Source organism: Gavia stellata, chromosome 29 (genome assembly GCF_030936135.1).
Source record: "Gavia stellata isolate bGavSte3 chromosome 29, bGavSte3.hap2, whole genome shotgun sequence".
NCBI lineage: Eukaryota > Metazoa > Chordata > Aves > Gaviiformes > Gaviidae > Gavia > Gavia stellata.
This window is the reverse complement of record NC_082622.1, coordinates 4,928,238-4,940,905: the sequence shown is the minus strand read 5'-3', so window position 1 is coordinate 4,940,905 and position 12,668 is coordinate 4,928,238. Positions and strand designations below refer to the sequence as shown.

The window sequence follows — 12,668 nt, the reverse complement described above, 5'->3', positions numbered from 1 at the left end:
TCAGGCCAGGATGGGGAAGGAGGCGGCGGTGGCCACACCGCAGTTGTTGTCCTTCATGGCCATGAGGATGTAGCCGTCATTGCCCCAGTACGTGGACCAGGAGTTCTTGATGAGCCAGTAGCTCTTGCCGTGCAGAACCCCGTAGCCCACGGCCAGCACGGCGTGGTCCAGTGCTGACGTCTCGTTTCCTGGCCAGAAGGAGAGAAGAAAACAGAGACATCTCAGTCCCCATCCCTTGGAGCTGGAGGCTGTTCCCGATGCAGCGAGTCGCCCTGTATCCCCTGGCCAGGAGCTTAGCGGGGAGATAAATCCCACCCTGCAAATATTTTTGCCTATCCCAGCCCCAACGAGCAGGACACGGAGCCTCCTGGGTCGACTGGACTCACCGCAGCGGGGCTCCTCGTAGACGCCATTGGCGTAGAAGGCGAAGGACTTGTGTGAGGCGTCGATGTTGACGGCCACGGGGCCGTGCTTGACCAGCGCAGCCTTCAGCGCCGCGGTGCTGCCTGGCTCCACGCTGGCGTAGCCGGCGAGTTGGGCCACCAGCTCTGACTGGTTGCAGTGGCAGTAGCCATTCTGGAGGGGGGGGAGGCTGAAGTGGCACCGAGGTCCTGGGGCAGGTTAGGGGGGGTCCGACCCCCCGCAGTGAGGGGGAAGGAGGGAGGGGGGCAGCTCGGATGGAGCATCCGTAAACCAAAGTAGAGCCTCCATCCGCTGCCAAAGGGCTGGTGGCTGTTTTGGGAGACCCTGGAGGGAAGGATGGGTGAGGGGGTGGCACTGCACACCCCTGCCCCGAGCGGCACTGCCACCCTCACCTGCCCCAGGTATGGCCCGTAGGACTCGGTGCTGGCGATGCCACCGTGCTTCATGATCCACTCGTAGGCTCGCCACTCCTCGCCCCCATCACACGCCTGGTTCCCGAAGCCCCAGGAGCAGTCGATGAGGACTTGTTGGGACAGGGGGGTCAACATGCCGGTCTGCGGTGGGGGACATGCTGCAGGGATGCGGCCGGACACCCTCCAGGCCCCCCGGCCATCCCTATGGGGCACATCCCCGCTCTCACCTTGAGGAAGAGGGCACCCTCCATCGCACCCGTCGTAGCGAAGCTCCAGCAGGACCCGCAGACAGCCTGATCCTTCACGGGTGTCACGGCGCCTGGGGACAGTGGGATGGGGACACATTTAGCAGAGCAGTGGAAGATGCTGGCTGTCCCCACGCAAACCCCGGCGTGCACAGCTGACCCCCAGCCTTGTGCACGGTCCGGGCTTGCATGCTGGTGGCACCGGCTCCCTCACCGTACAACCGCCAGTCGAGGCTCTCGGGCAGGGTGAGGCCGGCGTAGAGCTCGGTGGGGAAGGGCTGCCCGTTGTTGGGAGCCCCACTCCGGCGGCGGCCCCGCAGGGCAGCCAGCTCCTGGGGTGTGCGGTCGGCCAGGTGGTTCAGCGCCAGCGTGTAGGAGAGCGCGGCGCGGTTCCTCGAGTGCACGAACCTGCGGCGGAGCAGAGATGCTGCAGGAGACTGCGCTGGCCACCCCATCCCTGACCCCCCCCCAGCCCATGCCCCTGGCATCCCATACCGCATGTTATGGATGAAGGCGCGCTTGCGATGCTCGTGCTCCTCCTCGCTGCTGTAGCTCTTCCCGAACCGCTCCTTGTAGCGGTGGAAGAGGTGGTGGTGGACGTGGTCTGTCTCCGGCGCCCTCCCCACAAACTCCTGCATGGGGTTGGCCACGATGCGGTGCTCGGGACCGGCTGCAGGCCACTGCTCGCACTGCACCCCTGCCACGAGGCACAGACGGTGGCTGATGGCTCCCGAGCAGGGATGGGCTGTCCTGGCCCCCCAGCTGACATACACGGCACGGTCACCCCCAAAACCATTGGGGCTGTCTATCCCGTATAGACACGTGCGTGCAGGGGGGATGTGCACTCACACCAGAGCTGGCTCCCGAGCGCCCGCTATCCCACCCAGCACCCTGCGCTCCAGGAGCACGGAGGAGCCAGCACCGGGAAAACACCCGCATGGCCCCAGCTATCAACATTAATTACATTTCTCCCCTGCTTTTTTCCCAGCCAAACCAATTCCCACAAATTATCAGGCTTTTGCAAAAAAAGAGAAAAAAAAAGACCCAAAAAACCAAATTAAAAAGGTGGAAGGGGTGCTGCGTTTTGGTGGCAGCACCGGCCGCAGGCTCGGTTGCGGGGTGGCTGTGGACACTCACCCTCGGGGAGGTGGAAGACGCTGGGGGGAAAGCGATGGCTGAAGGAGGAGTAGTCGATCTCGTACTTGTCGTAGTGGGAGCCCAGGAGGCTGTTGAAGCCGCGCACCTCGTAGTGCAGGGGCACGGGGCCGCGGGCAGAGCTGCCCACCCGTAGCGTGTAGACGTTCTTCTTGCGGCCCCAGTAGGAGACGTTCTGCCAGACGGCGCAGTGCTGCCCGCGGAAGCGTTCCTCCCGCACCCACTGGGCACAGCGCATGCATCAGGGACGAGGGTGCCACGCCGGCACCAGCCCCGGCACCATGCCCCCAGTGAGCTGGGGCACCCCGCAGTGATGGCACCCCATCCTGCATCATCCCACGCTGGATGCAACCCCTCTACCTCCGTCACCCATGGACACATCCAACCTTGCATTTACCCATTCCCAGCCAGAGAGGGCTGCTCCGCCCTCGAAGACCCCCCGTGGGGGTCCCTTGTCCTGTCCCCTGCCCCATCCCGCATCCTGGAGGACCATTCCCGGGGCGCACCTTGAAGTTCTCCAGACTGGGGAAGACGCTCTGCGGGGCGATGAGGTCCCCATCGGTGCCGTTGATGCGGAAGCACTTGCGAACATTGACCTCTGTCTCCGTGGTCTCGGGCGTCACCTTGAAGCTGGCACCGAAGGGCTCGATGGAGCCAAACTGGTAGGTGACCACTTGGCCTGGGGACAGGGACAGTGCTAAGGTCAAGCCAAGCCCCCATGCCCTGGCGTGGTGATGGCTCCCAGGGCTTTGCTGGGGCACCCGAAGGTCCTGGGGCAGAAGGAGGGGGGTGGTAGGGGGTGGTGGGGTGGACCCCTTTCTGCACCCACCGCCGTAGTACTCGATGCGGCTCTTCCCCCCGGTGAGGTTGTACCAGGCTTCGAAGGGCTCCCTGATCTCCGCGTAGGGCAGGCTGATGACTCCTGCGGACACAGAGAGGACGGGCTCGGGGGGCTGCGGGGGGGCGAGTCCCGAGGACATCCCCCGTCCCCCTGCCCCAAGCCCGTGGCTGGGAGGGGAGTGCGGAGAAGGCAGGGAGCACCCGGGGCCCCGCAGCATCACCCCACTTCTCCCACCCATGGCCACCGCCGGCAGCACCCCACAGCAGCAATGCACCCCAGCCTCCGGGTTTTGTGGAGGGGTGCCCCGTCCCCGAGCGGTACCTGTGACATGGTAGATGTCCCCAAATGTGGGTGTCTCCAGAGGAGCTTTGCACTCTGCTCCTGGAAGAAAAACAAAAGTAAACCCAAACCCCTTCACGCTGCTGATTACCCACCTCTCCACGCCGGGGGAGACAGCGGTGCTGGTCCCTGACTCGCTGTCCCCTGGGAGAGGGGGACAGACCTGGGGAAGCCCATATGGGGAGCAGGGCTGGGAGGGCTCCCCCCTACCTGGGCAGGCAGGACAAGGGGTCCCCAAGCCGGGCGTCCCCGCTCCTCTGCCAGCCCTCTGGCTGACTTAGAGCCCCCACGTGCATCCCTGCTCTCCCTGGGGTGCAGCCAGCTTGGGGACACCCCAAAGCCCCCCCACGCACACCCCAGGGTGTGAGGGGCAACTGTATGCACCCCCGTATGTCACGCGCAGAGTGTGCCCACTGCCCCTGCACTGCTCCAGGCATGGGGACAGGGACAGAGCAGCCCCCTCCTGGGGCGAGGACCCTCACAGCAGCCCAGGACCACCGCAGTGCCCAGGCTAAAGGGCAGGATGGCATCACCCCGTGATGCGGGCACGGCATCCATCCCCCCCGCCCCAAGCTCGGCCAGGGTGGGTGCTCACCCAGCAGCATGGCAGCCCCCAGCACCAGCAGCCACCCCAGCCCCTCCATCCTGCGCACCCCAGCCCACGCTGCTGGCCTGCACCCACGGGTGGCTTAAATACCACTGGTGGGCGGGCAGGGAGCTGTCGGCAGCCAACGGGCAAAGCCCCGTCCTTCTCTTGGCCGGGGCTATACCAAGAGGGAGGCGTGGCTTTATGTTGCCCCCCTGCTCCCCCATGGGCACCCATGGGTGCCTTTCCCACCCGCAGCAGGGTGGGTGCTGATATTGCGTGTTTGTGGGGCTCAGGGCGGGGGGAGCAGGGTGGGACCCAGACCCCCGTGGGCACAGGTAACCCATGGCAGGGCCATTCCTTGGAGAGAAGGTGGGTGCCCCATGGATTGGGGGGCCTGGTGGTGGGTGCCGAGGGTGTCTCTGTGCTCCCACCCTCCCTGCACGGCAATTTGCAGCCAGGCTTTGCTGCACGCAGCGTGCTGCGAGCAGGGGGAGCATCGGCAAAACCCTGGGGCAAGGAGATGCAGTGAGACCCTGCCAGGCACCCCAAAGCCCCTCTGGGTGCTCCCCACCCTCCTGGGACGGGATCCAAGGTGTCCCCACCAAAGGCAGCGCTGGGCAGTCATGGTGAGAGAGGGGCTGTTTGCATCCCTGCATCCTTCTGGATACACCATCAGGACAAGCCCAGGACTGCAATTAGGGGATTTTAATTGGAGAAAGGGGAAAGATGCAGGTGAAATGTCAGGAGCTACATGGAAAAAGAGACCCGGGAAGGAGAGCAGCGCTGTCACCCCGGCAGGGTGGCCTTCACCCCTCCCGCTTGCTGCACATCCAACTGGCCCCCAGCCCAAGGTGACAGCAAGCGCCCGCGGGGCCGCCCGAGCCCAAAACAAAGCCGATAAGGGCTCGGCGTGGGCTGGCTGCACGCGCCACCGGGGACGAGTCGGGCCGGATTCGGCTGCACCCCCGGGTGCGGGGCTGGGCTGATGCACCCCATGCTGCAGCACCTGCCCAGGGACCACGGCCACTGCTGTCGCAGCACAGCGGTGCCCAAGGCGCATCCTGCCCCGAGGAGGTACCAGCAAAGATGGGAGACCACCAGGGTCAGGGCAGAGAGAACTTCCCACCCTGTTTGCTTGATCCTTGTGCACTGACCCCCCCCTCTCCCAGGAGGGCTCGAATCCAAACTAGGAGCACCCAGGTGAGCCGTGGTGTAAAGGGCCTTTCCCCGGAGGGGAGCAGCCCCAAGGGTGAAGGGGAGCCTGGCTTGTGGCATTGGCAAACGCCGCTGGTGACATCCCCACCCGTAGCCACAACAGGGACCCGGGCAGTGGGGCAGAGGATGGATGCCTTCCCCCCTCCCCAACACCCCGCGCCAGGAATTCCTCATCTCAGCAGAAATCCCTGGGATTGTTTGTGCTCCACCTCGAGAGATAGGGCTGGAAAAGCCGCTCCCCTCGCCCTGGGTGTCTGGGAGTGTGCGTGAGCCAGCTGGCTCTGCCAGGCGGGCACCGTCCCCTCCCCGGGAGGCCCCTGCCATCCCATGGGACAGAGAAAACAAGCCCGGAGATAGGGACCTGTGCAGGGGACATGTGTCACACGCTGTGGGCGCTGGGGTCTGCAAAGGGGGCAGAGCCGGCTGGGCAGCAATTGAATCCCTCCTGTAGAAGCAAGCCAGTATTTTTCCAGGGTCTTTATTGGCAAGCCCACAGCGGGGTCCCCATCCAGCCCCTTGTCCAGCACCCCATGGCCCTGTCCCACCGTGTCCCCGGCTTCCTCCTGCGTGATGTGTGACACCAAAAGGGCTGATCCAGGGATGGGTGCTGAGAGTATCACCAAGGGCTCTCCCCGCAGAGCCGAGGGGTGGCTCAGGCCAGGATGGGGTAGGTGGCTTCGGTGGCCACGCCGCAGTTGTTGTCCTTCATGGCCATGAGGATGTAGCCATCGTTGCCCCAGTACGTGGACCAGGAGTTCTTGATGAGCCAGTAAGTCTCTCCCTGCAGGACCCCGTAGCCCACGGCCAGCACGGCGTGGTCCAGCGTTCCCGGCTCGTTTGCTGCAGAGGATGACATGGGAGATGGCTCGCCTCTGTCCGGTGAGCATCCCTGCTCCGGGGGCTGCCGGCAGCGCTGGGGAGGGCTGCAGGGCTGGTTCCCTCCTCCACCCCTGCCCAAGCAGGGAGGAGAACCTGGGTGTCCTGGCACCTCCCTGGGCACCCAGGTCCTCCCGTGGCCCGAGTGCCACCCGACTCACCACACTTGGGCTCATAGTAGATGCCATTGGAGTAGAAGGAGAAGGTCTTGTGCGAGGCATCGATGCTGACGGCCACGGGGCCGTGCTTGTAGATGGCAGCTTTGACTGCTGTGATGTTGCCCGAGGTGACGTTGACGTAGCCCGTGATCTTGGCCAGCATCTCAGACTGGTTGTAGTGGCACAAGCCGTTCTGCAGCACCCAGGGGGGACAACACTGTGTCATCAGGAGCCCCCAGGTTCCCTCACTGGGACCCTGCCCACCCTGGCTGCCCCCATGCAGCTCTGCTCTGATGCAGGGAGTGATCTGGGACTGGGGCTGTGACAGCATCCAGGCTCTGACCCCTCTGTCCTCCCCTGCCCACCGTGGTGGGGACATTTTCCCGGTTGCTGCAGGGACACAGCATTGCCTGCACGCAGCGCGGGGAGCTGGCTTTGCACCCGAAGCCCTGGGGGGGCTGTTGCCTGCGTCTTGCAGCCACGTCCCTGTCCCCGGGCAGTCCTGCTCCATCCCTGCACCGCAGGGTACGGAGGGACCCATGGCACCACCCATGAGTGGAGGAGCCTTGTCCCTGTTTTGCAAGAAGAGAAACTGAGGCACGCAGTGATGAAACCACCGGGCTGAGCTCCAAGGCTTGGCTTTGAACTGTGCTTTGAATCACAGGGAGCCTGGTGCCTTGGGGACAAGGTGACATCCCCGCCTCCAGAGCCCATTAGCACCTCTGACCCATCCTGATCGGCCCCAGGGGGCACATCCTGAGACCTGGGGGACCCCGGCAGGGCCACGGGGCCACCCTCACCTGCCCCTTGTAGGTGCCATAGGACTCGGTGCTGGCGATGCCACCATGTTTCTTGATCCACTCGTAGGCTCGCCACTCCTCGCCCCCGTCGCAGGCGTAGTTCCCGAAGCCCCAGGAGCAGTCGATGAGGACTTGTTGGGACAGGGGGGTCAACACGCCGGTCTGCGGGGGGGGACACGCTGCAGGGATGCGGCCGGACACCCTCCAGGTCCCCCAGCCATCCCTATGGGGCACATCCCTGCTCTCACCTTGAGGAAGAGGGCACCCTCCATCGCGCCCGTCGTAGCGAAGCTCCAGCAGGACCCGCAGACAGCCTGGTCCTTCACGGGTGTCACAGCGCCTGGGGACAGCGGGATGGGGGGTGAGAGGCTGGGGTGGCACTGGGGGATGAGGGCAAGTGGAGGGGAAACTGAGGCAGGGGTTGAGGGCTCACTGTGCTCCCAGAGGCAGTGCAGCCAGGTCTTGGTGCTAACCGGGGGGAGGGTGAATGCACCCGCAAACCTGCAGGACCCCTGCCCTTGGGTTGGGACAAGCTCTGGGGGTGTCGCTCCCAGTTGATGGGGACACGAGGGAAGCCAGATGTGGCTTCAGATGTCACATCTGTCCCTGGGGCACCAGACTGAATGAGGGCCAAGTGCTGCCCAAGCTGCCTTTTGCCAGATAAGCCCTGCTTCCATCTCCCAGTTGCTGAGCAGAGCGGGGGCCACAGGGAGATGAGGGTCCCAAGGGACAGCGCAGCCCCACGGGCTCCCCAGCGCAGTGACGGAGAGCGGGGCTGCTCGGTCGGACTTTGCGCTGGCCTGGATAAGGAGCGCTCACACCCTCCACATCGCAGCCTTACACCACCCCGATGGCGAGACCCCATTTCCCCAACCCCGCACCTACCGTACATGCGCCAGTCGAGGCTCTCGGGCAGGATGAGGCCGGCGTAGAGCTCGGTGGGGAAGGGCTGCCCGTTGTTGGGAGCCCCGCTCCGGCGGCGGCCCCGCAGAGCAGCCAGCTCCTGGGGTGTGCGGTCGGCCAGGTGGTTCAGCGCCAGCGTGTAGGAGAGCGCGGCGCGGTTCCTCGAGTGCACGAACCTGCCGTCGCGGCGGAGATGGCATCAGCCGCCACCGACGCCGCCTCCCACCGCAGCATGTGCTCCCCATCCCCGCGGGGGGGGTCAGCATCCCTCCGTCTGCCTGTACCTCATGTTGTGCACGAAGATGCTCTGCCTGTGCTCCAGCTCCCGCGCGGAGCCGTACCGCCGCCCCAGCCGCCGGCGGTAGTGGTGGAAAACCTCGTGGGCCCAGGGCTGGTGCCGTCCCACCAGGTCCTCCATGGGGTTCGCCAGCACCCGATGCTCCGCCGCACTCCCCGGGAGGATCCCGCACTTCTTCGTCTCTGGGGAGCAAGGAGGAGACACCATCAGCCCGAGCCCCACGGGCAGGATGGGGGGGGTCCAACCCAGCTCACCGTTGACGGGGAGGTCAAAGATGGAGGGGGGGAAGCTGTTGTCGAAGTCAGTGTAGGAGATCTCGTACTTGTCGTAGTGGGAGCCCAGCAGGCTGTTGTAGCCCCGCATCTCGTAGTGGACGGGGGCCACCCCACAGCTGGAGTTGGTCACCCACAGGGTGTAGACATTCTTCTTCTGCGCCCAGCGGGTGACGTTCTGCCAGACGGCGCAGTACCGGCCCCGGTAGTACTCCTCCCGCAAGAACTGGGGGGGGACAGCATTAGGGAGGGGGGGTCCTGCACCCCTCCACGTGTGCTCCTCCCCACCCAGCCCCTTCGCAGGAGCCTGGTGCTCCCGGTGCATGTACAGCACCTTGCACCAGCCCGCACCGGGCTTTCGGGCCGGATCCAGCGGCTACATGGCCATTAGCACACAGCCATGCATGGGGCAGAAAGTGGGGCAAGGATTTGGGGTGCAACACAGGACAGACCCCCCCCGTCCAGCTCAGTGGTGCCCAGGGGACACCCCACTGCACACAGTGCAGTGTGTGCACCCATAGTGGGGGGCGCCTATAGCTGCACTCCCACTCCAAAATGCTCTGGGTTTTTCCTGCGTGTTTCCAAGCTCTCGCCCTGTGGGCATGTGTCCGGCTCCGTGTCCGGCTCCGTGACAGCTTGCTGTCCCCACTGCTCACATGCTGCACCCCTCCTGCTGCGCCCAGCCATGCCGGAGGCTGGGGCCAGCGGGAGCTGAGCCGCCATGCAGCAACTTGCCCAAGCCGTCCCGAAACGCTGGCGTTCGTGTGGGCTGCGACACGTCCCAACACGGCTGCCGGGGTTGGGAAAGGAGCCGGGAGTCCGGCCCCGATCCGGGTGGGGAAGTGACCCTCCCTGCGCCCCAGGGTACAGGGGCATGTCCTGGCCTGTCCCAGCACCCTGCACCCCCTCGGACGGAGAGGAGCATCTCCAGCTGCCCAGCACCCCCACCCAGAGCCTGAAGATGCTCCGGGCAGCGGGTCGGATCCAGGCTCTGGCTCCCTCACCTTGAAGCCATCAATACTGGGGAAGACGCTCTGAGCCTTGACCACATCCTCCTTGGAGCCGGGCAGCTGGAAGCATTTCCTGGTGTTCACCTCCTTCTCGGTGGTCTCCGGCGTGATCTTGTACCGCATCCCGAAGGGCTTCACCGCCGCCAGCTGGTAGGTTATCACCTGCCCTGTGCCAGTGGGAAGGGGAAACTGAGGCACGGTGGTCCTGCCCATGTCCTGCCTTTGCACAGGGATGGGGCCGATGCAGGACGGGCGCAGTCCGGAACAGAGGGATGCCCGCCTGCTTACCCCCGTAGTACTGGATCCGGCTCTTGTTTCCCGTCAGGTTGTACCAGGCTTCGAAGGGCTCCTCGATCTCAGCGTAGGGCAGGTTAATGACACCTGCGAGGCCCCCAGCACCGGACACGGGTCAGCCCCAAGGCCTCAGCACCCCGACATCCCTCCCCGCGCCCCCCAGCACCCACAGAGCTTGCAGACCCACAGCCGACCAAGCTGCTGTCCCCATGGGTGCCGGGTCAGGGAGAGGCACCCGGCTGCAGGAAGCTGCCCCAGTTTGGCACTGGGACGACCTGGTCCTGCCCGGTGCTGAGCATCCTCCGCTCCCGCCCCGTGGCAAAGGGCACTGCGGGGTCCTGTTACCTCGGACGTGGTAGATGGAGCCGAACTGAGGGGGTGAGCGGGAGAGCCCATAGTCCCGTCCTGGAAGGCAGAGAGGGGCAGGGGTGAGTGGGGGGCTGCCTGAACCACTGCTCCCCTTCCCCACAGCCCCTCCTGCGCGGGGCAGGGGGGCAGCTTGGCCAAAAGCAGCTCCACGAGCCCACCGGTGGCACACGCAAAGGGCGCTGCCGCACTGACACCCTCCCAGGGCCAAATCCAGGGTCAGCACCGTGCCACGACCTGCTGCCACGCTGGGGCGAGCCCTGCGGTGTTGCATCCCCAGGGAACCCCAGCTGCTGTTGGGTGATGTCCCCATGGGAGGCAGTGCCACCCCAGGGCTGGTGGCCATGGCTTCGGATGATGTTTGCAAGGGGGGATGCAGCCAAGCTGTCCCCCGATATGGTTGAGGGGTGCCAGGGAGCCGGCTGCTCCTGCCTGGCGTCTCCCGGTGACCTCCCCAACCTCCCTCCGGGCTCCCAGCTTGTGCAACCCTACGCCAACACACCCGCTGCTGGGAATGAGCCTTTCCCTCCGTCAGCATCTTCCTCCTCGCCAGGAGCCATCCAGCAGCGCCTGCCCCGCTCCCAGCCCCGGGCAGTTGGGACCAGACCTGGCTCTGCTTCTGTACCCGAAATCTGGGGCAGGCAGGGACTGGCAGCCCCCCCCGCCTGCACCCTAGGCCATCCCATGGGTGCCTGTTGCGCCCTGGGTCTGGGCACCCACAGACGGTGCCTGGGGCGGTGATGGAGCCAGCAATCCCACTACCCTGCTCGGCTTTACAGACGCCCAGAAAGAGGGTTCTGTGGGGGCACGGGCCCCCCCGACACCCCCATCCCCTCTTGCTGCTTCTGGCGACAGCCTGCCCAGCTTCCCTGCCTGCTCTTTGCAGGCAGCAATGCCGGGGAAACAGCTCGGGCTTGCGTGCGTGTTAAAGCCCATCCGCCTTGATTTAGCCTTATTTTCACCCGCTCCAGCCCCGCCAAGCCCTCGAGGTACATCCCCCCCTCTCTTTGCCACCTCAACTGTCCTCTGTCTTGGGGGAACTGCAAATCTGGGGTCCCAACAAGCAAGAAACCACTTTCCCAGCCTGCCTGCCCTGCGTTCCCGGCAACGCAGCGGAAGGGGAGACCTGCCTGGGTGCCCCCAGCTCCCATCCCCAGGGTGTCCCCAGAGGGGACAGTGCCACAGGGGGACAGACTCACCCCGGACTGCGATGCAGAATGCGGAGGCCGCGAGCCAGCGGAGAACACCCATCCTCGCTGCCCCGGCTCGCCCGGCACCAGCTCTCACCTTTAAGTTGGAGCCAGCGGCGGTGAAACCCGGCGGAGCCAATGCAGAAGCGGGGGCCCTCCCCGGAGGAGGGAAGGAACAGGCATCATGTGGTGCCTGGCGGGGTGCGCGGGGGGCCGGGCACCCCGGGGTGCTCGGCGGGGAGAGCGTGTCTCGGCAGGGTCCCCACGGAGGGAGATGGAGCAACGCTGGGTGTTGCAGGGGGACGGGAGGTGCAGGATGAGCCCCAAAGAGCCGTGAGCAGCGTTGTGGTTGGATCTATGGGGGGGGCCCCCCCAACCTGGCGGGGCAATGGGGTGCTTGGAGCTGTGTGTCCCTCCTCGTATAGGGGTGCAAGGAGGGGGGTGGGGAGCTCTTTGCCGGGAAGCCCCGATGCCGGGGTGATGGGCAGGAGGCAGTGCCCTAGCAGAGGGCCAGGGCTGTGGGCAGCTGAGCATTAACAAGCCAGGCCTGGAGACTGGGAACACTGGGAATCCTTTGCTGGGGGGCTTAAAGGGAAGAAGGGCTGAGCCAGCCATGGGGCACAGGGAAATGTGGGCACCCCACAGCCAGCCCCAAGGGGACCCACTGAGCCACCCCAGCCCCCAGGGTTTGGGCAGAAGGCTGGGAACTCTGCGTGTCACCCCTCGCTCGCTGCTCAGCCTCTCTGACCCCAAGGAGGGAAACTGAGGCAGAAGGCATCAGCTGGGCTGAAAGGGAGAGCCTGGTCTAGCAAAGCACCGGAGCGTTTCCTCCAGCGACACAGGGAAACCACCCGCCTTCCTCCACACCCTTCCTTGCCTCCGAGGGCTTTGGGGGCTCCCCTGCCACTCGCTGCCGGGGCTCCAGCCTCCCCAAGCGGTGGGGGCAGAGATGGGGACGCTCCTGGGGGGGATTTATATGCCCCCCCCCCTTTCCATCCTGAACATCAGGAGCAGCCCACCCAGGGATGGGGGAGCCCATGGCAGCCCCCCTCCACACTATTTGCCAGACTCACCCCCTCTACATGCTGCTTGTTCCCGGGGGACGGGTGTTCAGCATCTCCGACACCCCAGGACTTGCCATGTCCCCTCCATGGTGGCAGCACCCACCCTGCCTTGTGCCAGAGCACCCTGCCGGGGTGCAGGCAGCTGGGGGGGGGGCAGGCAGAGGCAAGTGCCCTCCCTGGGGCTGAAGCCACCCAGAAACACCTGAGGCGGCGATTT

The 12,668-nt window shown here is 65.4% G+C and overlaps 2 protein-coding genes across 2 annotated transcripts; both read right to left on the bottom strand.

Moving 5' to 3' along the window:
* Positions 1–4,060, bottom strand: LOC132319642 (digestive cysteine proteinase 1-like). Its single transcript, XM_059830904.1, has 11 exons — positions 4,012–4,060; positions 3,399–3,458; positions 3,066–3,158; positions 2,743–2,915; positions 2,219–2,459; positions 1,577–1,778; positions 1,296–1,489; positions 1,064–1,155; positions 816–977; positions 387–576; positions 1–188 (listed from the first exon to the last, which is right to left on the bottom strand). Exons 1-11 carry the CDS (start codon positions 4,058–4,060, stop codon positions 1–3), a joined length of 1,644 nt encoding a protein of 547 aa, XP_059686887.1.
* Positions 4,061–5,872: 1,812 nt separating this feature from the next.
* LOC104258019 (digestive cysteine proteinase 2) lies at positions 5,873–11,585 on the bottom strand. Its single transcript, XM_059830907.1, has 11 exons — positions 11,397–11,585; positions 10,177–10,236; positions 9,826–9,918; positions 9,532–9,704; positions 8,510–8,753; positions 8,242–8,437; positions 7,940–8,133; positions 7,303–7,394; positions 7,055–7,216; positions 6,258–6,447; positions 5,873–6,060 (listed from the first exon to the last, which is right to left on the bottom strand). The coding sequence occupies exons 1-11, from the start codon at positions 11,446–11,448 to the stop codon at positions 5,873–5,875; spliced, it is 1,644 nt and encodes a 547-aa protein (XP_059686890.1). The 5' UTR covers positions 11,449–11,585.
* Between the last annotated feature and the right edge of the window lie 1,083 nt (positions 11,586–12,668).